Here is a 25,659-nt window from a genome sequence, read left to right on the forward strand (position 1 = left end):
CTGTAAAAATCATTTTCTTACGCTAGTGCAAATGTTATTCATCCACTTTAAAAAAGCAATCATGTATCGGTATAACCCCGTAGACAAAGACATTTCCTGCATATCAAGTGAAGAAACCAAAAATAAATATCAGCATTAAATACCTTTATTATTCCTGGCATCGATGAACGCTGATTTGATTTTTCATACGCAGCTACATAACAATAAACTACAATTACTTCCAATATAAAACAAGTATGAACATTTAACATTTTTAATAACGATAATTATTTAATATGTAGATATAAATGCATTCTCAACAGAAGTGAAAAAAAATGTCATCCCTGTAATCTTAACCTAGTATTTAAAGATTTCCCAAACAGTCAACGCAACAGTTTAATGCTTTCGTCGTTGTTTTTTACCATTAACTGGCCACATTGAATCTGTGCAAATATTATTCACGTATGCCTTCATGGACATTTTAAAGTCGAATTAACTTTTTCACAAAATCTTTCCGTGGCATTATGAGATAGGAAGAAGTCACAAACAAGAGCCCCAAATGTTTTACCCTTGACCACCAGACGGCATTACTGACTCGTGTATGCTAAACCATGTCTAAATTAACTAAATGTGTATGCAAACTTTCAAGAAAACCCTTCAAATGGTACATAATATTGAACCGATTTGTGAAAAATATGGAGGCTAAAATGATTTATCGTTGTGCATCACCTTGACCTGGCGTGACAAGCTCATGACTTCTGCATATCTTGAGAACTACCTCAACTTTAAGCCAATATTGTAAACGTTATAAATAAAGTAACGTGATGTCAGATCAGATACATGTTTGTTCGTCTCTTGCAGTTAAAGGTATGCTACCAAAATGAAAATGTGAAGAAATAAGTCGAAGATCTCACTGGTCGGTTCAATTATTTTCATATACGTTTACTTATTTGGTGTTTCTATATGTCAGTTCTTCTATTTCTCATCCTCATGTGTACTTGAAAGCAACATCACATCGGAAATTAAGTACCAGATCATAATACCTGTAATTTATCCAACATATCGCAATAGTCAGACTATGCTTTCAAGAATCAAAAAAAATTGATATTAAAGAATAAATAGTGATAATTGTGATGATTTTCTGATGTTGAAACATGTGGCTAATGTGAACATATCGTCTTGTTCAATGTATAATGGACGAGAGAGTGCCTGCTATCACGATATATTTTCGCATCATACGCATGATTTCTTACAGAAATTCAAGAGCTATATTATAAGGGCTTACAATGACTAGTCGAGTTGTATATTCGCATAAAGTGTTTTTGAATCAAAACAGGTCGGGAAGTGAACAATTATTTCCTACTCACGACTTGTAACAAAAACATTTGAAGTTTGGGAACTGCTCATTTATTTTTTCTCTACCTTAAGGCTGTTCTTTATTCTTAAATATTGAGGAATGCGGGAATAAATTGTGTTACTTCTAGAAAAAAAACAGCACTATCTACTTTTATAGAGAAATTTATTACACGGATATACATGAAAAAAGAATAGTACTATAAGCACAGAAAATAAAAGCTGTTAAAATAAAACTAAGTGTACAACACATATTTGGCCCCATGTACAATCATTTAACTCTACTAAGTGTATGTATTTGCAAACGATAAAATTACACCTTTATCAATTAACAGAAAAAGACATTACAAAAGAATCGTAATCCTCATAGCCAGGTCCCTTTGATAAATGTACATACATGGACAAGTAAGTAAAGCTACGTGTTGGTCGTGAAACCAATAGTTAAGAAGGCGATGTATAAGTATCTATCCGCACATGGTCCGAGTACCTAATACAAAGACACCTTAAAGGCACTTAAACGTTTCAGTTGACTTAAACATTATTTAGAGGGACAGACAACAAGACGTTATGTGATATTGAATAAAGACAGTGTTCAATAAGTAAATGAATTGCATAGATGGTTTTACGTGACAAATACGTGTAAAAAATCACTATAATATGCGTTGTTTTCTGTCCAAGACTTTTGATATAAAAAAATATTTATGGTTTTTAAGTGTACATTCATCATATTGCGGATACTGTACAAATGTTTACATTGTTATGAACGCGTGCTTTTAATCTTTTATAAAATGAACATGTAAGAAGAGGTCTATATACAAATAGGCAGATTCATAAGGGTAAATTTCAAACAATGTTACATACACAACACTGAAATTCAGATGACTCAAACAAACCACTAGCGAGAGTTAAAGATTAAGAAACGACATGATACAACAGGCGTTTTCTCACTCTTTTCTACATAATAGACAGCACAAATAAGAACATTTTTGTTTTTCTTTTCAATCAATTTGTCTTCATGTTTGAACATATATCCTATTGTTTTTAAATTAAAAACACGTTGATGTTCTTTTTTTAATAAAATGAAAAACAAATATGCAAAAAATAATTACTTGAAATTATTTTCGTGGTAAAGTTTCTAAAACAAAAGTACATGTTTACATTACATTATTATAATGTAAACATATGGTTCAGGGTAATATCACAACGCGTTCATTGTTATGTTAAAGTTCGGAACTTAAAAAGAATAACAATATAATAGTATTTATACATTTGAATACAAACTCTAGTATTTAACACAAAAATAACATATAAGTTGAGCTTGAAATTATTACAATTACTAACGTTATCGTATTATATGTAAATGAGAGAATGTTATTACTATGAACAAGAATACATAAGCTATTGTTTGTTATGGATTAATTAACTTGACATGTTTGTCATGCAGTCATTTTTTCCAGATATAACGAGTTCCGTCCCTTCGCACAATGCAATATAACGTCCGTTAGCATTGGCTACGTATTACTTCCCCTGAAGTCCGCGGAGTTACTGATTGTATCCGGCGTGCATGACGTTCGTAGTTTGCTGCGTAGACATGATCACGCTGGTCTCTGGAAAACAATGTAAGTATGAACACATGAATTGCATTATATAAAATTATCCCATTAAAGTAAACGGTTCAACTACTAATCCAGTATTGCCTGCTTAAGGTTTAAGAACTATATGCAGCGTTTAATAAATGCAAATGTTCCGGATGGAAGCATAGCAAATATTGATCTAATGGAACGAAATTAGGTCAATGATAAGATCATTATAAGGTCAGGGGATGTTGGTGTGTTGGGTAGTCAATTACAATGTCCATGTTTATATCTTCACGAGTAACAATGCTTTGAGGGAATCATTTTTTTATGTTAGACGAAACGTGTAAATTTGAGACTACCTCGAACGGACGGATGAACAAACCCGCCAACTATCTATAACTTCCGCATCAATAGGACATAATTAAGTGTGACCCAGTTACGATATCAGGCCTGATATAATCAATACAAATACTCCGTAAAAGTAACATAAAAATGAAAAAATGCCTCTATTTTATTGACAACCTTTTTTCCCTAATTTCGAATAAACGTGAACCTGTTTCTAATTCATTGGAGACATCATGGGCAAAATATTCTCCCAAAGTTTCTTGACGATTGGAGGTTTACTAAAGGCTAAAGCCTCTAGAGTGTTTACAAACATTTACTTTTATTTGACCGAGTAACCTAATTTTGTATCCAACGGTTTAGGCTTACATATACATTTGACAAATGTTCTCAACACAATTCATGAAAAATTGGGCATACTTAGGGCCTTCAGAGTGTTAACCTTTTTTTTTTTAATTTACCTAGCGACGCGGTGTTTATAATTCTCGCATGAGATATTGATAAACCCAACGTTGTGACCAGGTTTCAAAAGATTAAGAAATAATTGTGGACAAAAATGTGTTCACAAGGCTTCACTATAACCGCTTATCATTGCACTTTAACTACTTGAACCGCAACTTTATCGACCGTGTCTTTGCAGATGTTGATGATTATATTACAGAATAGCAAATATTGGTATACCATAAAATTATGTGTAGACATCATATTGCAACAGAGCATACGAACCATAATGCACAGATAGCTTTTGCGAATACATTCTTTAGTAAATATTAATGTAACAAATAAACAGATGTAAAAGGAGGTACGACGGCAAAACATTTCATGATGAAAAATCCATAGGGGGTTGGTCTGGTTAAACTTTGTTGAAGATTATTGTCTTAATTCTAAGTCTTAATGTTATGATTTATTTTGTAAACATTATCTCTTGTTTTAAAATTACAATACCTCATAACTGAAACATAAGACATAATAAACTAGAGCTTTGTCACAGAAGTGACGTATACCCCCACATGATGCATTGACACAGACTTTTTTGCATGCTGTCTTCACAAAACTAGAGAATCTAATTTATGGCGATTTTTAAGAATTATTATGCCATTATCGTTTATGGCCATTTTTGACATTTGAACATTTGACCTTGACCTTGGAGATATCAACGTAATTCTTTCGTGCGACACACCGTCCAATGATGGTGAACACATGATTTTAAAATAACACAATAAACGAAATAGTTAGGGAAGCGGACAACGACAACAAGCGAGGCATGGTATTGTAATGCGCATGGGGGTTAGAGGGTAAGGTTTAGGGTTGGGTTAGTGTTAGGGGTCTGGTTGGGAATAGGATTAGCCTTAACCCATACCTAAATCCTAACCCGACCCCTACCACTAACCCTAACCTAACCATAACCCAGGGTTATCACCCCTATACCATGCCTCGCTCGTTGTAATTGTCCTCTTCCCAAATAGTTATGGCCCGGACATGCTCATTTATGGCCATTTGTGACCTTTGGACTCAGTGTGGCCTTGACATTGGAGATATCGACGAAATCCTTTCGCGCGACACACCGTCCAATGATGATGAACAAATGTGCCAAATGATTTTAAAATCTGACAATGAACAACATAGTTATGGCCCAGACAAGCTCATTTATGGCCATTTTTGACATTTGAACTCAAAGTGTAACCTTACCCTTGGAGATATCGACGTAATTCTTTCGCGCAACACACTGTCCAGTGATGGTTAACAAACGTGCCAAATGATTTGAAAATCTCACCATGAACGTAATAGTTATTGCCCGGACAATCTCATGTATGGCCATTTTTGACGTTTGAACTAAAAGTGTGACCTTGACCTTGGAGATATCGACGTAATTCTTTAGCTCGACACACCGTCCAATTATGGTGAACAAATGTGCCAAATGATTTTAAAATCTCACAATAAATCACAAAGTAATTGCCCGGACAAGCTCATTTATGGCCTTTTTTGGCCTTTAAACTCAAATTGACCTTACCCTTGGAGATATCGACGTAATTATTTCGCGCGACACACCGTCCAATCATGGTTAACAAATGTGCCAAATTATTTGAAAATCTCACAATGAACAACATAGATTTGCCCGGACAATATTTCGGGACAGACCGACAGACAGACCGACAGACCGACAAAGTGACTCCTATATAGCCCCCATTACCAATGGTAATCGGAGTAGAATAAGTCAGCATGCTGTGCATTTCAGATAACATATCCATGTACTGTATCTAGTTAGGCAGAAACCTTAGTGACAACACGAATTCGATTAAACCGTGTATTTTATTGCAAGTAAAGTCTGTTTAACAACCATTACTAGAAGATAGAAGTTTACATCGTTGATTGTTATCGTCCCATCGCCAAAATTGTTGTGTAACATATTTTTAATCTATTACTGTATACGAATTGAAGTGACTACGAGGAAATGGTAACATAAATCAAACCCACAACTACTTCTGTATGCATTAAGCGTTAATAACATGTATCGGATACAGACATTTTCAGCACCTGTGAGAGTGTTTTAAGATGATTGTTAACAACACCATTTCCTGTCGCGTCCGTTGTTGGCAGCATAAGTAACGCCATGAAGTCGTCGGCCATTATACAAGAAAACGCCCATCAAACTCCTTATACAAATTTCCGTTTGGTATGAATTAAATGAGTTCAATAATTTGATCACTAAAATGTTTTGATGATTTAAATCAAGCTGAAATGCGCTATCGGTGCATGTTTAAAATTGTCATTAAGTTAAGCATGCATCTTAAGCCAAGTAACATTGGCGTGAACGCTTCGTGACTCGCTGAAGGGCCTTTAGAGTGTGACTCTTTAGTTGTTTACGTACGTTACCAAGTAGCAAGACTATGCGCGAAAAGGTTACGTTTTGTCCTGCGTAGGTATTTCGTCAGCGCACGTTGAATTAAAAGACAACCAATGCCTATTAGATGTGCGTCCGGTACACGATCGTGCGTTCATACCACATGCTTATATACCTTCACTTGATTCAACTATCAAACAATCTCATAGTTACACGGTCAGTGTACGAACTATAACGAGCGTATTTGCTCCATCGTCTGTTGACCTAAATGTTAACGTTCGGCTTGTTCTATGTCAGCATTCACTGGCACGGCCGTTATTCAGGCGCGACACCTCTTTTTTGAGATGCATTAATAAATGAGCCAATGCTACTTCCGAGGTGGCGCTCTGGCCCGGATGTTTTGAAATGTAACGGATACTTTTACAGGGTGATTAGGTTTAATATGCTTCTCAACACATTTCTCATTATTTAAAAAAAAATAGCAAATGATAGCAAATGTGGTGCGATTCAGCGATTATAAATTCATCTAAAAATGTACAGAAACATGCAATCACAACACATTTCGAAACGTGAGAATCTTTATAAGCTATGGCATGGTAGAATTCGTAAAAGCAAATCGATGTCTTTTGTCTGTGTAACGAGCGAATTCCCAGCCAATGAAATCGCTCATTACATAAAACGATTGCTTTTAACCTCAACAAGTTAATGCGTGCTTCTAGCCGCTCTAAAAGATAAATTTGCATTTTTCAAAAAGAGATGGAGCCAATGCTAAGGAGGTGAGGCTCAGATTTGGAGGTGGCGCCATTGCACATTTATAGCTATTTTAAAGTGAAATAGTTTATGTTATTGGTTCTATTATGTTTACATGACCTACATTTTTTTGTTAGTTGACTACTTCAGCACATTTGAGTCGCGTGCGTTTTGAATTACATTAAAACGTTTTCTATTAATGTCTTGATGGATTTAAACGTTCGTCTTTGTTTGATAAAAACATTTAACATGTATAATACAAAAAAGTTCAAGGAAAAATACCGAGCTTTTTTCATTTTTTTAAAGATGATAGTGGGAAAACAACATATATGAGTCTTATGAAGATTCGTTGTCCTTGGCCTTTCAGTAATTTAAGCATTTGGATTAATGGCCACAAATCATCGTTTCAAGAAGAGGTATGATCTTATATTTATTTCGTTTATTTCGTGAATTATAATACCCTTAACAAGTATTGCTGTCGATGAATTATGTTGATACTGTTTAACATTAAGTAATTGCTTTTATTGAGTATTACACATGTTTGGTATATTTCGTACAATATGTTTTATTCAAGTTGATGACTTATTGAGTTGATCACTTATATATTTAAAAAAACTACATCTTATTTATTATAGGTTGTGTTTATGTTTTGTAAAGATTTGGGCCTTCGTATGTACGTTGAACAATAAATTAAATATAACAAATAACAGTATCTATCAAATGTACGTCATGGTATAATGTTATTGCGATACGACTTAACTAATACATCCTGCATTTGCGCCACCTCCTATCATTAGCGCCATCTCCCTATTATTGACTCCATCTCTTTTGGAAAAAATGCAAAATAATCTACTACGACGAAAGGAAGCCAATAATTTTGTGATGCAGCAGTTCATGTATGTTATACGCAATCGTTTGATCCCGTTTGCGATTTAATTAGGTGGAAATTGTCTCGTCACACAGAAACAACTCATCGAAATGTTTTTTAAAACTCCACCATGCCACAACTTATAAAGGTTCTCACGTTTTTAAATGGGTTGAGAATGTATGTTTCTGCACAATTTTGGATGAATTAATCTTCGCTGAATCGCACTATATTGCCCGATTTAAAAAATAATGCGAAATATAATGCAAAAACATATAAAACCTAATCAACCTGTTAAATTATCCTTGAAATTTCCAAACATCCGGGCCTGAGCGCCACCTCGGAAGTTGCTTTGGCTCATTTATTAGTGAATCCCAAAAAAGAGGTGGATCGCATGATTAACGGCCGTGACTAGGTTGCCTAATGACAGTAATAGAATACCCTACTTGCGTGCATACTGATTTTGTTAGAATCTTGCCTCTAACCTGGTGGTTTTTAACCAGCTGTGTCTGCTTAACCCTTGTGACTACCCTTGTGACTATGCACGTCTTTCAAAACCTATGTACTTGCACACATGCCATCGTCTCGATTTCTCGATGTCAAACGGTCACGAATTGTGCTAAATGTTCCAATAATTTATATGATTGTACATGCATCCGCCTACGTTACTGTTGTACGTCAAGACTATCAATATAAATCCAAGTGAATTTACCATGGTTTCACTTAGAAATTATTCCATCGGAAACGTGTGAACAACATGTGCAATATGTATCTGGCGAGAAAGCAAAAACAACTAGAAATGGCGCGGCAGAGGCCGACGCGTATCCCCACGCCGCATGTTTGACCTAGGGGCGCCCCAGGATTGGTAATGTGGCCATGCATAGTTGAGATTGACCGTATAGTCATAAGAGAGGCTAAGTATCAATTTGAAGTAAATCTGTGCAGAAATGAAGAAGTTAATGTAAAATAACATTAAACAATTAGTGAAAATCTCTGACCCGGCGCCGCCCCAACCCCCATAACTTTTGACCCAGGGGTCAGATCAACATTCCGTCACTGTCACCGTCGCACATATGCTCATAGCTACTATGTATGTAAGTTTCAAGGTTCTAGTGCTTATAGTGTAGGAAGAGCAGGTGGCCAGGACGGGCGGACGGACGGACAGACGCACATCACCACAATATCCCCACTTTTTTACCGAAAAACGTGGGGATAAATACAGACATTTCATCTTACATTAAAGATTCGTGCCGATAAACCTACGAACAGCAAATAATTATCATGCTTCACTACGTTTCAAGACTCTAGATACCTTATAATTTCTATAGTAACGAAAGCAACCGTAATAAGTACGTACTAACACATCGGTAAACCCGTGCATGTAACGCATGTAACTCAATTCTCAATTTGTCGTAAACCGTCGTTTATATTCGTGGCAATTAGTGGTAGTCGTGGCGGACGATTCTTATCTAAGCCTACTGGTCTGAAGGGCAAGCGTTGTTATTCGCATCATGAACATAGCGAACCGTACCATGGCACTGCAGTCCTATCATATATTTCGTAGAAGCGGCCACGATTGATCTCGATTTCACACTAACGGTCAGTAATACCGTAATGAAAGCGGTAATAATATGACAAACTGGAATATGATTGCGCTATTCTACAGAAAAATAGTGACGTTGCTACAATTATTCACGAATATTTTGGACAAGTGTAAAACTGTTAGTAGACGCTTTATCATCAATACAGATCTCTCAAGATTCTTCCAAGATCTCAAATTATGTTATTATAACGGAACATATGGGACTTATGGGTTGTGCTTAGATTGTGTAAATCGAAGAATTTCTTAACTAAACGCAACAGACTGATCGTGGCTTAGAGGGACCTTTTCTCAGATTTTGCCATGTATTTAATTTTGTAAAAAATGCCTTAAATTGATAAATGTAAACATTTGAACTAAAAAGCTCCAGTAAAAAACAAGAATAGAATTTATAGAAGAAAATATATTAATCATAAACTGTGTTAGAACCGCTGGCCCTTAAAGTTAAAGTCTAGCGCTAAATGCATTCGATAACCCGTAGTCGCACAGGTTGAAGTGTATTTTATACATTATATATGCAATGTTCGTAATGTCACAAAAGATAACGAAAACAACAAAACGCTCAAAATTTTGCATCCTTTCGCTTTGTAACGCTTTATAACTTCAGGTTTTTAAATTGTCAAAAGATGCATATAATGGATATTTTAGAGCACGGTAAATGTTTAGTATTACTCTTTCCTCGCAAATATCATAACTAAAACGAAAAATGGCAAATCTGAAACGTTTTGATTCAATCTGTTTAACTACCAAAACGTGAAAAGGTTCCTTAAAAATGCCGAGTTACATTTGATTTGTAAAGTACAATGTTAAGAATAAGCCAAGTGTACGTTCACCTGTGTTTCGCAGTCAGGTATCAATTGGTTTAAACAGACTGTATTAGTTTTTATACCGCATTCAGTAACACTGACGCGACTGTACACAGATTTAAAATGGTAATTATAGTAGTTAATGTACGCGTTGTTGAAGCACTTGTTTCAAGATTAAGTTACTGCTGATTTTACAGATGAGAGATATTTAAACAATAAAATTCAAACCCAACTGTGTTACTAAAGAGCGAATGAAGTTATTGTTGTACATTCCGTACTTATTCTCAAATATGGTTTGTGTTTAACAGCCTTTGGGAAAAAATCTTATCCGTTCAGTAAAATGTAAAATTTAAGTAAAATGCACAGATACAATTTGAAAATACCTAGGTTTATTTAATTATAATGCAGAAAATAAACACATGTATAGGGCTAATCAAAATTGCTACATTCAGTTGTTATATTAAACTTTTTCAACATAATGATCCGTACATGCTGAGGCATATCAAATCAATTAAAATGAGACAAACCCTATGAGAAAGATGCAAAGTCAATTAACATCACTGGTTTACATTCCTAAAATTGGTTTATGTTCATATGCCTTTGGTTTGTTCATCTTCCCATTCGCTGTTTAAAGAAGCCATAAAGCTCTTTTAAATGTCTTTGAAAGGTATACAATGACAAATGCACATATTGAACAATATTCGGTTAAATGACTCTCATATGATCCTGATTGTGCAGTAAAACCCTTTATGAACAAAGGCCCGCAGGTGAACAAACATAATACTGAACTCACGAGGTACGGCTGAGTGGATCACCAACCCACCACTACCGCTGCGACGGCAGCAGGCGCAACATCCGCAGCAACAGCAGCAGGTCAGCAGCACGATCAGGCCAAGCAGAACAAGGCCGCAAACGATTGGCACCCAGCTGAAATGACAGGAATAGGAACCGTGGATCAATATTGGTAACTAATATTCCAAGTTTCAGTTCTGGATGAGTTTCGTTTTGGGTTGATTATAATAAATGAAGTTTGGTGATTCATTTTACCAGAATTTTTATTTCATAGTCATAAACTATCCATAAGATGATAAAGCTAGAACTGTAACTGTTCATACAAATTTCAGAATGCCTTAATATTTTGAATTAATAAACACTAAAAGCATATCAGATATTATTAGCAGTTTTACACTCATTTTGGCGTTTAATGTTAAGTAAAACAAGGATTGAAATGTGTTTTTGAAATAAAATATTTGATTCCTACTTCAGCATACATTATGCGATTCTCCTTAAAATTACTAGTACACCATTTTCAAAAGGACATCGGTACATGGCATGAGAACGTACATGTGTTCCTCGATCCAGTCTTTTGTACACGAATCCTGATCCCTTTGGGAGGATGGAACCTGTCGTGACCGGTCGTCACAGCAGACCTTAAAGTTGGTGGGATTGATGTCCACACAGCAGTAGTCCGCGCACAACTGCGAGGGGTGGTAATTCCCGATGATGTCCGTGTAGCTCGTGCAGCACTCGTAACCATGGCTACCGCCCAACGTTACTGAAAATGAATACAATCATATTTGTAATATCAGAAGTGTTCGCTTTGTATTCGTTGGTCAGATTGATTTTAGCCCCAGCAAATACATTTTTAAATCTAAGTGAATGAAGTGATATTATTGTTGACCAACGTTGAAACGCTTTGGCTCGTATCATCTTACCAAATAAACATAAAGTGAGACTTCTGCTTCGACATTATTATACAATGCGTTCATTTATTTATGACGTGACACGAATTGTCAAACAGTAAGACGTGCATTAGACATGACATATACGTAATATATGAAACGCTCAAACATGAATAAAACTGGGTTCACATTCGAAGCTTAGATGCAAAAGTACCCGAGGTTAAAAACGGTTCCAGGAGCTCCATACCTCATACTTGGCCAAGAATTAATTTATTCGTAAAACATTTAAAGGTAATAAGGTAATAATAAATTAACCTTATACAATCTCGATTCAAATTAAATATCAATACAGAGAATACAGTTCAAACTACTCGTTGGTTATATACATACCAGAGCACAAGACCGTGTCACGATGCAATCAATCCAAAACGATTTTCAACTACACTTTTATTTACTAAACAGCTTTAAAGACGCAATACGGCTGTACAAGTTCAAATTACAATGACGAAGTTTGTGTTTATGAAATTCTTAACAACAATTATCGTCAACATTGACCATATTTTGATTTGGTAAAAAAATCGTAATAAAACTTGATTATATTTTAAAGGGGCCTTTTCACAAATTTTGGCATATTTTGAAGTTTGTCATTAAATGCTTTATATTGATAAATGTAAACATTGGATCATAAAAGCACCAGTAAAAATTAAAGAATAAAATTAAAAAAAGGAAAAAAAAGTAGCCGGTACCAGGGCTCGAACCAGTGACCCACGGAGTCCTGGAGTTAGTCTGAAGTAAAAACGCATTAGCCCTCACGGCTATTTCGCCAGGTAAACACAGTCTGAGTATTTTATACCTTATATCAGTAATCTTCGTAGTTTCGTAAATTTAAACGACAACAACGGAACTCTCCAAATTATTCAATCGTTTCGCGTTGCAGAGCTTTATAATTTTTAGATTTTCAAATCGTCAAAAGATACATATAATGGCTATATTGGACTATGGTAAATGTTCAGTTATTCCGTTTCCTCACAAATATCATAACTAAAACGAAAATTTGCGAATCTGAAACAACTTTTTTCAATGTTGTCAATTAACCAAACCGTGAAAAGATCCCTTTAACGGGTAAAAGTGGAATATGTATGTTTCGATCGTTCAATGCACACGGTATACACAACGCATGCACATTAAAAATAAAAAATCAGCTGGAGGACTCAAATGTAATAAGAAATGAGGTTCAGATAAATAAAGTTAAACAACTATAATATTTATTAAATGTTTATGCTATTTTGACAGTAATTTCACATTCGAGTCTATTTTATTGACACGACTCAATATGGAAGCCCCCGTGAAAAATAAATAACATTGCCTGTTCATCCACATTAATTGTTAATTCATGAGTTTTTTTTGTAAACCTCTAAACCCTACTTCATATGAAGTTTCTTCGACAAAGCATAAGCTTAGTGTCTTAAATATTTGAAACGCGTATTATGTGAATTATCCGCAAACTCTGTATAAATCAAGTACATATACTGATTATAAATCGTGTATAATGCTGTTCGTCTCATATATACATGCATGCTAACGCTATATCTTACATGACAATAGTCCAACTTGTTGACGCTCTCAAATATTAAGCTACTTTTTATTTTGGTAATATTTGGTTCCAAAGAATTTAGCCCATATAAAAAGTATCTCTAAATTGTTTGCGCGTCTTGTAGTTCAATTTATTTATTAGCGCATTGAATGTGTTGACTGTTGAACGATGTATAAAAGTAATGTGTACATGAAAAGCGAGCACGTTGTAAGTGACTCAATGTGCAGAAATAACAATTAAAAGAACACATGTTACGCACGCATTTGAACTAGATCTAAATGAGCCTAGACGTAGACAATTCCACTCAAGTTACCTTAATGTACATTAAATCACAAACAATACATTAAAAATATGTGTACTCACCCAGAATAACAACTAAACAACCGAAAAAACTAGAAAACGCTCCCATGGCTGCCGTTCTCTTCTATGCACTTGAACCTGTTGTAAGAGTTTGCAAGCGACGCAGCTCAAATTACACGTTTTACGGAAAACGATGATTATAAATAGAATTCGTGTGCAGGCCGTTTCAAGAACGATAACTTTATGTAATGCCTTTAAGTCCCTGACAGAGTATTTTTCCAGGGTAACATGTGCGGTGCAAAACTTGATAAGAAAAAAACACTCTTGGTTCGATTAATGCGGTATCGTATTTGTATTGTACAGTTTTTTTACGGAAATGATATAGCGCCAAAAAATGAACGGATTTCATGTTCACGTTTCAGCGCGAAAACGCACGGGTTTCTCGTGCATGGGTTAATATGACTCGCAAAACTACTGATTTGCCATTCGAGGTGTGTATTTGACGGACAGAAGACACAGACAAGGTAAAACAATGGTAACTCCGCGCAGAGATTTGACTCGAACCAGCATAGCTACATCAATTCCATGCCGTTATAACCAACCACGTGATGATAACCAGGCCACGTGGTACAATAATTTTCCCGTTGTTATTTTTACTCTTTTAATTTATGTACTTGTTTAATTATAAACGTAAACGTATTTACTATTTTCGAAATATAAAAGGGAACAATAATACTTTTCATTATATAATACAAATGAAATCCTTTCAGATCGAATGATTTTCTTGTAATGGACGATATTGTATGTCAGAGCATTGGTCGACAACTTTGCGTGTAGATTGAAAGAAAGGTTTAGAAACACGCCCTCATGCCCCTATATCAAAATAAAGAAGTGTTAAAATAATCGGCTTCATTGCTTTGACTTATACAGTTACAATAAAAAAAGTCGATAGTTTATTTTCAGCCAAGTTTTTAAATCATGTGCGATGGGATCAAAACACGAACCGATTCTTTTTCTGTGGAGGTCAATGGATGAATCTTAGCTAAAGGCTGAAACAGTTTTCTTGATTATTTTGTTCCATCATTTACTTCATATGGTGCTTTACTGCGCATATTTATGATAAGATATATGTATCATTCTTCGTGTATTTTTTATTGCAATTTTAGTATGTTTAAATATCCGTCACATTGAAATTGTTCAAAGTTTTACCATAGTTGTTTTGTTATGAACTGACATTTATAGGTATTAATTTATTCTTATTTTACTATTTTAAGACGAATATTTTTATCTTTCAGTTTTGGTGTAACTGGTCAGACGTTAATGTCGGTTTAATGCAACTACTGCACATTTTCGTCTTGTGCATATATACTGTATATATACTTTTATTGGAATTCTTCTGATTAAACTACACTATTTAGGGGCATGGGTTTGTAGATGTTGTGGTACGGGTAGAATGTTTGTTTTCCGTTGATGTCCGGGATGCATGTGGGATGCTTTTGGTGTTTCTTTATTGTGTTAATTTGTGAAAGGAATGTTAACATGTGTTATTGGCATGTTTTTTTTTTAAGAATACGTAATGTTTACGATATAGTTATAGCTGATTATTTGTAGATTTCTCTTAATTTAGAGGTTTCGGAGGTGATGAATGCACATAGACACCGGTCTTGAGCCATGGATCCTCATACTTCCCCCTGCTATTCAAAGAAAACAGAAAGAAAAAAAAACTGATTCGTTAATTACTACCAATTATTGTTTTGTCTGTACGTGAAGTCATGAGCACTTCTCTTGATTGGTGGTGTTGGATAAACCATCGGTGGGTTGTTCGGGCCGTTTTTTCCATGGGCTTGTGCTTTTGAATGGTCTTCTCAAATTGAGGACTTACGTGATTTTGAATTAAGGCTTACCGTCTGATGCGTATTGCTAATATTGTACCATTCGCATGAAACACATGTGCATGTTTAATAGAAACGTATAACGACATGTCCTACAGAATGGATTTAGAATCATTACACTTTTTATGATATATGAGCAGGATGTGGCAACGTTTACGGACGTCGCGAGACTCTTTAAATAAGCGGTGCCTTCGAGGCCGATCTCTGTTGCACTTTGGAGATATACGGTTGTCAGAAGAATTCATGATGATGATGATGATGATGATGATGATGATGATGATGATGATGATGATGATGATGATGATGATGATGTTGATCTATGGTAAATTGAGCAACAAATTGAGCTACTTCCAATATTTCGCGAATGTGCTTTGAAATTGGTAAACGCTAGGGAGATAGTTTACATTCACATAAAGTTTAATCAGTGAAGTGAAATAAAGTGTTAATTACGCGAAGTAAAGAACGTTAAATAATATTTAAATAAATTGTGGTTATATTCGACAGTAAAACAGCGTTATTTTCAGCCGTGTTCGTAGTCATTTTTCTGGACTTACAAGTGAAATTGCTATTTTGAAATATCGAATATTTTATAATAATGCTGAGTTATTATTAGCATCATTTCCGTGGAACAGTTCAATTATGCATACATTGGAAAGTGTCTCATTGTTTTGATGCTTATGATTTTTTTGCCATTTCCAAATTAATGGTTTTTGTATACATTTAAAATAAATAACTGTGCAGATTAAAACAAGAGGGCCATGGTGGCCCTGTATCGCTCCACTGTTTTTTTATGCAAAAAAGGTGCAATGCGCATGGGTTGAAATGTACTCAAGCATGTGACTTTCTCTTTCTTTCCCTCGTGCCACTGGACGCTTAAAGTTGGAACGGTGAGCATTTTTTATATATGGAAAACGTTACTACGGTGTTAACTAAACAGACTAAAAAGTCCGGGAATTGTTGCACAGGTCCTCTGCTTATAACGTAGGTTCATTTATCTCTCCAAAAGATATTGGCGTTCTTCTATTTCACATATTTTTTGCTGAAGATCAAATCTACGCATGTTCTACAAGATTAATGAAAGTTCCTTCATTCAATCATGAATCTTTTTCCAAAATTCCGAAAACTGTTTGTAGGTTTCAAAGTTTCTGCTACTTATATAGTTCATGACATATGCAAAATACCTAAAGACGTAGATCACCTGAACTTTACTTCATTCTTGAGGCATTGGTGAGTGTACCAGGATTTTTAACGAGGTGAAGAAATTGTTTATTGTACAAAGAAGATATTTGCCTGAGGAAACATAAAGTTACGAGTTTTTCAGGTTCATGGGGTGCCGAAAGGCAGTAGGAATGATTACTTTGTAGAGGTTGTTTGTTAAACAAAGTAAATGTTTATGAGACAAAAAATTGAAATATAATTCATCAAGATGTTGCGATCTCGGCATACTTGCATATGGCGTGAGGTTTAAAGAGATATCATAACAAACAATTAGCTTGACCTAACTTTCCTTTACTTTTTCCATCTGACATTGGTTACCTGTCATGTTTGTTTTTGAAAAATACTAGGATTGCCATATATTGAAATAAGGTATCTGACATATTCTCTGATAGGTTGCTAGTAATAGACTTAGCGGCAGACATGTTATAAACAAGGGGATTGTTCACGGCATTGGTAGAATATACTTTTAATAGATTCATCTATTTTAAGTTGGATTCTCCTTACTTTTTTGCTACTGAATATTAAAATCACTTAATTTCAATGTAACAATTTGTTGTTAAGTTTATCTTGAACAAATATTTTTTTGCAATCTGTTTATAAATCATAAAATGATGTCATTCAATTTGTTTTTGATAAATAGGGCCTATAATAAAACAAGAATTTTGAGAATGTTAACATAAAAGAATAATACTAACCATTTGGTGAAAACAAACAAAACAATACATTTTTTTTTATAAAATGTTATATACAAACAAGGTTAATGGACTAAATATAAACATACACACTTGAGTGTTCTTCTTGTGTTAATGATGTATTAAACTGAGTTAAATTAATATATATAATTTGTTTACCTTTCAATATCTTGCATTTCACATCTTTAGTTCAATGCTATTTCAATTAACTGAACAGCGTGACAAACATAATAAAGCAGAATATGCATATGAATCTGATTATACACAGATCCACTATCATATAAATCAAATCATGTTTGTCTATTTCCATGTTCGAAAGATCCTCTTCTAAATTGTTTTACTTCGTGAGTAGACTGAAATCCCAATTTGCAAACAGAAACACTGGTTTCCGTGACACAAATTCACTGTGCACATTTTTAAACAAAATATGTGTTTCTTGTTTCTAAAACGTAGTCTTTTTCGTTGACAAACACATTTCATATTTCATTATTCCTATCAAACTATACGATGTCAGTCGTTAATTCGATTGATATTTGTCATTTCAATAATCTTAATTTTCGCTTCACAACGGCGCCATTTGCATACGAAATACCAAATACATTTTATGAAACCGATTTTAATTGGAAGATTGGGAAACGACGCCAATTATATCGCTCGTTTTAAAAATGCTAAGGCAGAATCTACCAGTGTAAAATGCGGAGAGTTTTCGCGGGCCGCGGATATATTAAGCATATGTTCATTTTTGTGACCCCCGGGGCAGGGTCAAATTTGACCCCAGGGGCATAATTTGAACAAACTAAGTAGAGAACTATTAGATGTCACTACATACCGAATTTGGTAGCCCTAGGACCTACGGTTATGGACAAGAAGATTTTGAAAGTTTGCACAAAATATGCTTTATATAAGCATTTGTTCAATTTTGTGACCCCCGGGGCAGGGTCAAATTAGACCCCAGGGGCATAATTTGAAGAAATTTGGTAGAGGACAATTAGATGTCTCTACATACCCAATTTAATAACCCTAGGCCGAATGGTTATGGACGAAAGGATTTTGAAAGTTTTCACAAAATAGGCCTTATATAAGCAAAATTTCAATTTTGTGACTCCCGGGGCGGGGTCAAATTTGACCCCAGGGGCATAATTTGAATAAATTTGAAAGAGGTTCACCCAAGAAACATTCCTGAGAAATTTCATCAGAATGGACCAGTACTTTAGGAGAAGATGTTTAAAGAAAAAGTTAACGCACGGATGCACGCACGCACGCACGCACGACGGACACAGGACCATGACATAAGCCCCGCTGGTCTCTGGCCAGTGGAGCTAAAAACAAACAATTTCATGACAGGTTGATTTGTCAGAGGGAATAAAGCAATAACCTTCTGATAGCTAGGTAAACACAGTATCCATTATTCCAGACACTATATGCCTTATACCAATGTGACCTTTTAATCAATGAATGTAATAATGGATAAATCTGTAATATTTACTTCGTTACTTATTACCAACTACATAATGTAAAATGCATGTTTTATTACAGTCCTCTGCATAAAATGGTTATCTGCAAGTGCGTTTATTTTGGGCATTAAATTAGTGTTGTTGAGTGTCCGAAAAATTTCTTATTTTCAGGTAGTCCACTGGGCTACCAGTAAAAATATTTGGTAGCCCATAAAATGTACTACAAAATGATAAGAGGCAAGTTTTCATTTTTATTTGATATATTCATTTACATATACATAATATGTATACATATACATAATACAGCAAGTAGTAGTGATGTATACAGTGAATATCATAATTAATGTTATATAGAAGATAATATTTTTTTTTTGTATGAGCTAGTGTCAAATTTAAAAGTACATTTGTATATACTCTATTAACAAAACAATAGCACAATAAACTGTATTATATTCAATTGTGATTAAAGGTTCAATATCCTTTTAGACAGTAGCTGACGATATCTTGTGGCCTGCGAGGTGGCGTGCCCCAGGTCCACAGTCCACTTAGTGGTGGATTGCCTTTTCCGCCTTGTAATCATGGCGTGGTGGTCCATCTGCATGCACTCTCATGAGTGCTTCCTGTGTGTCCTGGTTCATGTGTGAACGCCTGGAGCTCTTGAAGAGATTAATTGCTGAAATATAAATTAAAGCATTAAGGTTTATTAATTTATTATTTACAAGTTTTGTTTACAGTTAACCTTTTAAAAGCTAGTAATATTGTTGTTTATCCTTGTTTTCTTTCTAAAGGCGAAGTAATATACATGTATTTTGTTAATCTTATGTATGTACATAATGTACTAGCAAATCATATTGTTTTAACCAGTTTAAAATACGTAGTGACAATCACACACTATTTTTCGGTTGATCTATTTAATATAATTTATATACACATTGATCTTACCAGAGAATTGGCGTTCACACTCTGCTGTGGAAGGTGATATTGAAACCATGATGTTCACAAGGGTCAGAATGTTCTGAATATCAGCAGGCTGGGTCTGGAGCAAATCACAATAGAGATCATGACAATTTATTCCAGTTTTCTTCTTCCTCAGAAGGTTTTTCATGAAGGTCCATTCTCGGAGCATTGAAGATTGCTCACTGTCAGTCAGGATGTCGATATAGTGCTGAGTCAACTCTTTAATGTCATCACGTCAATGTTTCACAAGTTCCGTGTCATTGGTTGGTCATTTGTTTAGATTGAAGACATAACACTTCAGGGGTTTCTCATTAAAGTCCATACTCGCTTATTAGGTCTTTAATAGTTTATTTCATAAATAAGATTCAGAGGGGAAATTATGTGAGGGGATATCTTTTATTTGTGAGAAATAATAAACTGCTTTAAAACTAATTTATTGTATTCACTCACAAAAGAGCAATAGATGTAGATGTATCGAAGCAGAAATAACAGTTTACTTGCAAAACAAATCTAATAAATACGAGCTTTCTGCCTAAAGAGTGTCATACCTAATTATTGTCCAAGATATTCCCATGTCGAACTTGTATAATAAAGATCAACAAATTGCAATAAATGCGCAATTATGATTGCAGGAGTTATGGTTCTCGTGAAGCGCACTTCACTTCAATTAGTGTTTCATGAGTGCAAACTTAAAAGTTGACATCTCTTCTTGACACGTCTTTACCTTGAAAACTGTGTGTGATATGTTCCTGGCAACAAATGAATAACTATATAACTATAGAGAGACTTCAATTAGTGTTTCATGAGTGCAAACTTAGAAGTTGACATCTCTTCTTGACACGTCTTAACCTTAACCCCTCTCTCTCTCTCTCTCTCTCTCTCTCTCTCTCTCTCTCTCTCCTCTCTCTCTCTCTCTCTCTCTCTCTCTCTCTCTCTCTCTCTCTCTCTCTCTCTCTCTCTCTCTCTATATATATATATATCTATTTATATATATATATATATATATATATATATATATATATATAATATATATATATAGAGAGAGAGAGAGAGAGAGAGAGAGAGAGGAGAGAGAGAGAGAGAGAGAGAGAGTGTCAGTTACGCGGTCTCGGTAGTTTTCAGACTATACTTACGAGGTCAATATAAAAAACGGGGTCTGTATACAACCCCGCGTTCTAGGCACCTTTAATTACTGTGAGGGGGGTGTACGGGAGGTAATGCAATCAAATGTAACAATAAGGTCTTAAATCGAAAACCACAATCACGTCAGAAATTGAAATTGTATATACCTCGCAATGAATGTCGCTATATATTTTCTTGTATACGACGTCAAATAAATGACGTATTTATATACAATAATATATTAGGTACCCTTATATACCTTAATTGGTGATTATATCGGATAAAAAAGGGTATGGAGATACATGTGTTTAAAGTAGGAACCCCATGACGTATTTCAGAGATCCCGTAACTGGCCATATGTGTATATATATATATATATATATATATATATATATATATATATATATTCACACATATGGCCAGTTACGGGGTCTCTGATTTAGAAATAGGTTATGGGGTTCCCACTTTAAATACATGTATCTCCATACCCTTTTTTATCCGATATAAACACGAATTAAGGTATATAGGGGTACCTACTATTATTATTGTATATAAATACGTCATTTATTTAACGTCTTATACAAGGAAATATATAGCGAACTTATTTGCGAGGTATATACAATTCAATTTCAGACCTGATTGTGGTTTTCGATTTAAGACCTTATTGTGAGATTTGATTGCATTACCTCCCCTACACCCCCCTCATAGTAATTAAAGGAGCCTAGATTGCGGGGTTGTATATAGACCCCGTTTTTTATATTGACCTCGTAAGTACAGTCTGAAAACTACAGAGACCGCGTAACTGGCACTATGTATTGGTATATATATATATATATATATATATGTGTGTGTGTGTGTGTGTATATATAGTTGTTTACAAACTTAACATATCACAATCAGTAAGCACAACAACTCTACAAATATGACCAGGATTTGTGTTTTTCGAAGTCTGCTTCTCATCAATGAGAGCTATTTTCCTATCAAGTTTCAAGTTTATATCGCTTAAAGTACTCCAAACATGCCGTTAATAGACATCACTTTCATGCAATACTTGACAAATACTTGTAAGGTCTTAAGTTGAAACACCTTATTGATATGAAAAATTGAAATACAAACATTACAAACAGTAATTAACATTTGTATATGTAAGCATATATGTACTATTTTAACATGTTATGCCGCCAAACAGACTACGGACTCGTAAACCGACCGAAAAAGTAATGCCATATAACTTCTTCTGGGAGGGTACAATAAATGCTAAGCACAGTTTGAAAATAACCATCATGTTATAAATATATCATTTGTGTTGACTATTTAACTCCTTTTATCACAAATTACCTCTTAATAGTGTTCCATAGAGTTATGTTATCTTCAGAAATCATCCGTGCCCCTTCCTGGAGCGTATTTTCTATCTACCTGACATCATGTATTTTACATTTCATTTTCAAGAAAACTATTTAATTAGAACATAATTTGATTCACCGGCGATTATTGTAATATTTCTTCTATTGTTTTTAAATGTTATGACCCATTTAATGTTTGATTTAGAAAATTTCCCGGGCATTACTCTTCAAGTTTGCGATAGATTTTTTATCTATAAACCTAGAAACATGTAACTATATAATAAAGAAAGATAATTTGATTTGCAACCATGTATGGAATGCTCTATTCTTTTATTTCTTGCATACCTGAACATAATGGTTGATGGATAAAATAAGGTCATTTCAGAAATTTAGGTAAGTCATATGTGGGTAACATACAGAAATTAATTTATACCAAGACGTTATGTACATAATAACAGTAGAACATTGAACATGTATGCGTATCTTCCCATTTGGGAAAATGCTTATAAATCAGGCTCGGGCATCTGCTTGATATCTCATTGAGATAAATACAAATAACGTTCAATGCCTCCCAAAGTATAACGTTCAAAACTAGAGTGTTTAGTAGTTCAATATGTCACTGTGTTGTCGTGAATTCCCAAATGTTGTACCAATGGCCTATTGACAAGGAATGTTGTCACTAATGGTTACCTGAATTTCCACCATCCCATTGGCATTACAAAGTATTCCGTTGAAATGGACATAAAACTATAAAATGCTAATAATTTAAATTTTATTTTGAAAAATTAGCCTTAATAAATGCAGATCACTGAACCTTACTTATTAGTTTTTCCTGTGTTAGTATGTGCTGTTTAACCCATTTATGCCTAGTGGACTCTCCCATCCTTCTAAATTGAATCAATTTATTTCCAAAATTAGGGATGTCTTGTATATTTATTTCTATATTTATAATATTTCTTACAGAAATTCCTTTAAGCAAACAACGCAGACCCTGATGAGACGGCGCATGATGCCTAGGCCATTTTTCTAGACGCTAGGCATAAATGGGTTAATCAGAGTTTAAATCCATTTAAAGGGTATTATTTCATTTCTGCTCTCAAATAACAGATGCCCAATATGATATAAAAATCCATAATATTAAAGTACTGCCTTTCTACATGCGTTGATGTATATGTATGTAAATAAACATATGTACACTACTCACTGCATATACGTCATTGTTGTGTGAGATAAGTGACCCTTATTGTGTAACGTGAAAAGTATTTATATTGGAACAATTATAGCCGCTAAATAATTCAAACACATATACTATCCCTTTTTTTCTATCATAAATATTGAGCAATATTCTTATACATGTGTATCAATAAAACTTATGCAAATAAGATAAAACTGATTGTAACACAGCTTTAAATAATTGCAGAGTAGTAGTGTCTATACTAACCAAATAGTATAATTTTCATTGGGTGAAAAGAAATAGTCAATGTTAGTTTTTCCACTTGATAAAAATATTAAGTTGTGTTTATAAAGATATAGAACGGAATATTTTACACACACACACACACACACACACACACACACACACGCGCACACGCACACGCACACGCACACGCACACACACACACACACACACACACACACACACACACAAATATATAATATATATATTTATATATTTATATATATACATGTATATACACTCGTCGCTAGTATGCAATTATAAAATGAATATAAAACGCCATTAAAAAAACCAGTATTTCCCGTGTTTTCCCAGTGTTACCCACCTAGGCCAAACAATACAAATACACTCGACTTATAAGACAAGCCTGTATCGTAGACTGTGTTTTCAGAAATGCAGGATATACCCCCCCCCCCCCTAATACGCTCGATTACATTATTCCCCCCCCCCCCTCTCAAAAGACAACCTTTTTACCTCCCCTCTTGAAATCCTATTAAAATTGTATATACACAGAAAAATATACAAACAATTTTAATACATTTTGAGGGTGTTCGCATCATTAAAAACAGAGATACATTAAGAAATATTAATATAAAGGATCTAACGTATACAATATGTAGTACTGATATGGTTGAATCAGAATTTCGTAATCTATGTATATGTCCGATTATATAACTGTGAGGCCTAAACACAACATAAACATGCAATTTTATGCGTTTCACTTTTTTGAAATGGTATGGTCATCAGCGCTTGTCAAATTTTTCCGAACATTATCAATATCTTTCTAAATTGCAATGTTAAAGCAAACTAAATCTCATGATCTACTTGTCCCTCGTTGTTTAACATGTTTTACCTTACGTGTGTTTATACTTTATTTTTAAATCTACATTACTACCTAAATACATGGATTTCATGCTATGTATTACTTTATCATACATTTTGTACGATTTATAGAAGTGCATGCAATAATTTTCTGTAAAGCCGATACATATTTATAATCGTCAATATATTAATGATACGAATGCAATTTTGAAAAAAAAAACTTCGTAAGGGAACTAAAGTCATACTTTTCAAATCATTTCCGAATGTTTTATATTTATAGAGGCATATGCTTGTGTATTCAAACGCCTTTTTTACGACTAGTGTTTGCATTTTAGTCAAAGCATTCACTGCATTGTAAAAGTTATTTTAGGTATCTTATCTCTCGGGTCAAGACGACTCAAACGAAATTGCGAAATTAATTGTCCGCATCGTCTTTCTTTACCCGGACCGTGAACGCGCAAATTTAACGAATTTGCAAATAGATTTTTGGAAAAAACGACCTTAGTAAGTATGTAGAATAGTTCAGCGACACTACAAACACGGTCCTAATCGTTATGCTTTTTGCCAGGGCAAAATAAAGAATGAAAACAAAAAACTTTTAAAATTCATTTTTCTTACGCTTGTGCAATTGCTCGCTGGTAATGCGGATACTTCGATTACCGATGGCACTTTGATAACAGAGAAAAACAAAAATTATATTATAAAGATAAGTTGTTTTAGACTAGGAACACATCCAGTTGATATAGGTGTATCATTTTCTATTGGGGAGAATAAAATTTACGGAAGAATGGTATATTTTTGCAGGAAAAATAGAAAATTATGTCGGAAAACAGCATGAACTGGATGAACAAACATTTCAACAAATAAAACTATTTAGAAATATGGCAGAAAATATTTTATACTCAAGCATGTAGAGTAATAACTGTGCTTTAAAAACTGAAATTGTAATAGTATTCAATGAAACATAAACGAAGATAGAGCATGTTTTAATAGGTGGTATTCATGATGATGCA

At 34.4% G+C, this 25,659-nt stretch overlaps 1 protein-coding gene across 1 annotated transcript; it reads right to left on the reverse strand.

Moving 5' to 3' along the window:
* Nucleotides 1-1,481: 1,481 nt before the first annotated feature.
* LOC127876520 (uncharacterized) lies at nt 1,482-14,079 on the reverse strand. Its single transcript, XM_052421819.1, has 4 exons — nt 13,754-14,079; nt 11,459-11,669; nt 10,908-11,041; nt 1,482-2,939 (listed from the first exon to the last, which is right to left on the reverse strand). Exons 1-4 carry the CDS (start codon nt 13,797-13,799, stop codon nt 2,875-2,877), a joined length of 456 nt encoding a protein of 151 aa, XP_052277779.1. The 5' UTR covers nt 13,800-14,079; the 3' UTR covers nt 1,482-2,874.
* Between the last annotated feature and the right edge of the window lie 11,580 nt (nt 14,080-25,659).

The sequence above is a fragment of the Dreissena polymorpha genome, chromosome 4, assembly GCF_020536995.1.
Source record: "Dreissena polymorpha isolate Duluth1 chromosome 4, UMN_Dpol_1.0, whole genome shotgun sequence".
NCBI lineage: Eukaryota > Metazoa > Mollusca > Bivalvia > Myida > Dreissenidae > Dreissena > Dreissena polymorpha.

What these genes read in the sequence shown, in the direction of transcription:
- LOC127876520 (XM_052421819.1), bottom strand. Translation starts at nt 13,799, where the DNA reads ATGGGAGCGTTTTCTAGTTTTTTCGGTTGTTTAGTTGTTATTCTGG. An exon ending in TTGTTTAGTTGTTATTCTGG is followed by an intron (nt 11,670 to 13,753) that starts GTGAGTACACAT and finishes ATTCATTTTCAG; the next exon opens with TAACGTTGGGCGGTAGCCAT. An exon ending in GACTGGATCGAGGAACACAT is followed by an intron (nt 11,042 to 11,458) that starts GTACGTTCTCAT and finishes CTGTCATTTCAG; the next exon opens with CTGGGTGCCAATCGTTTGCG.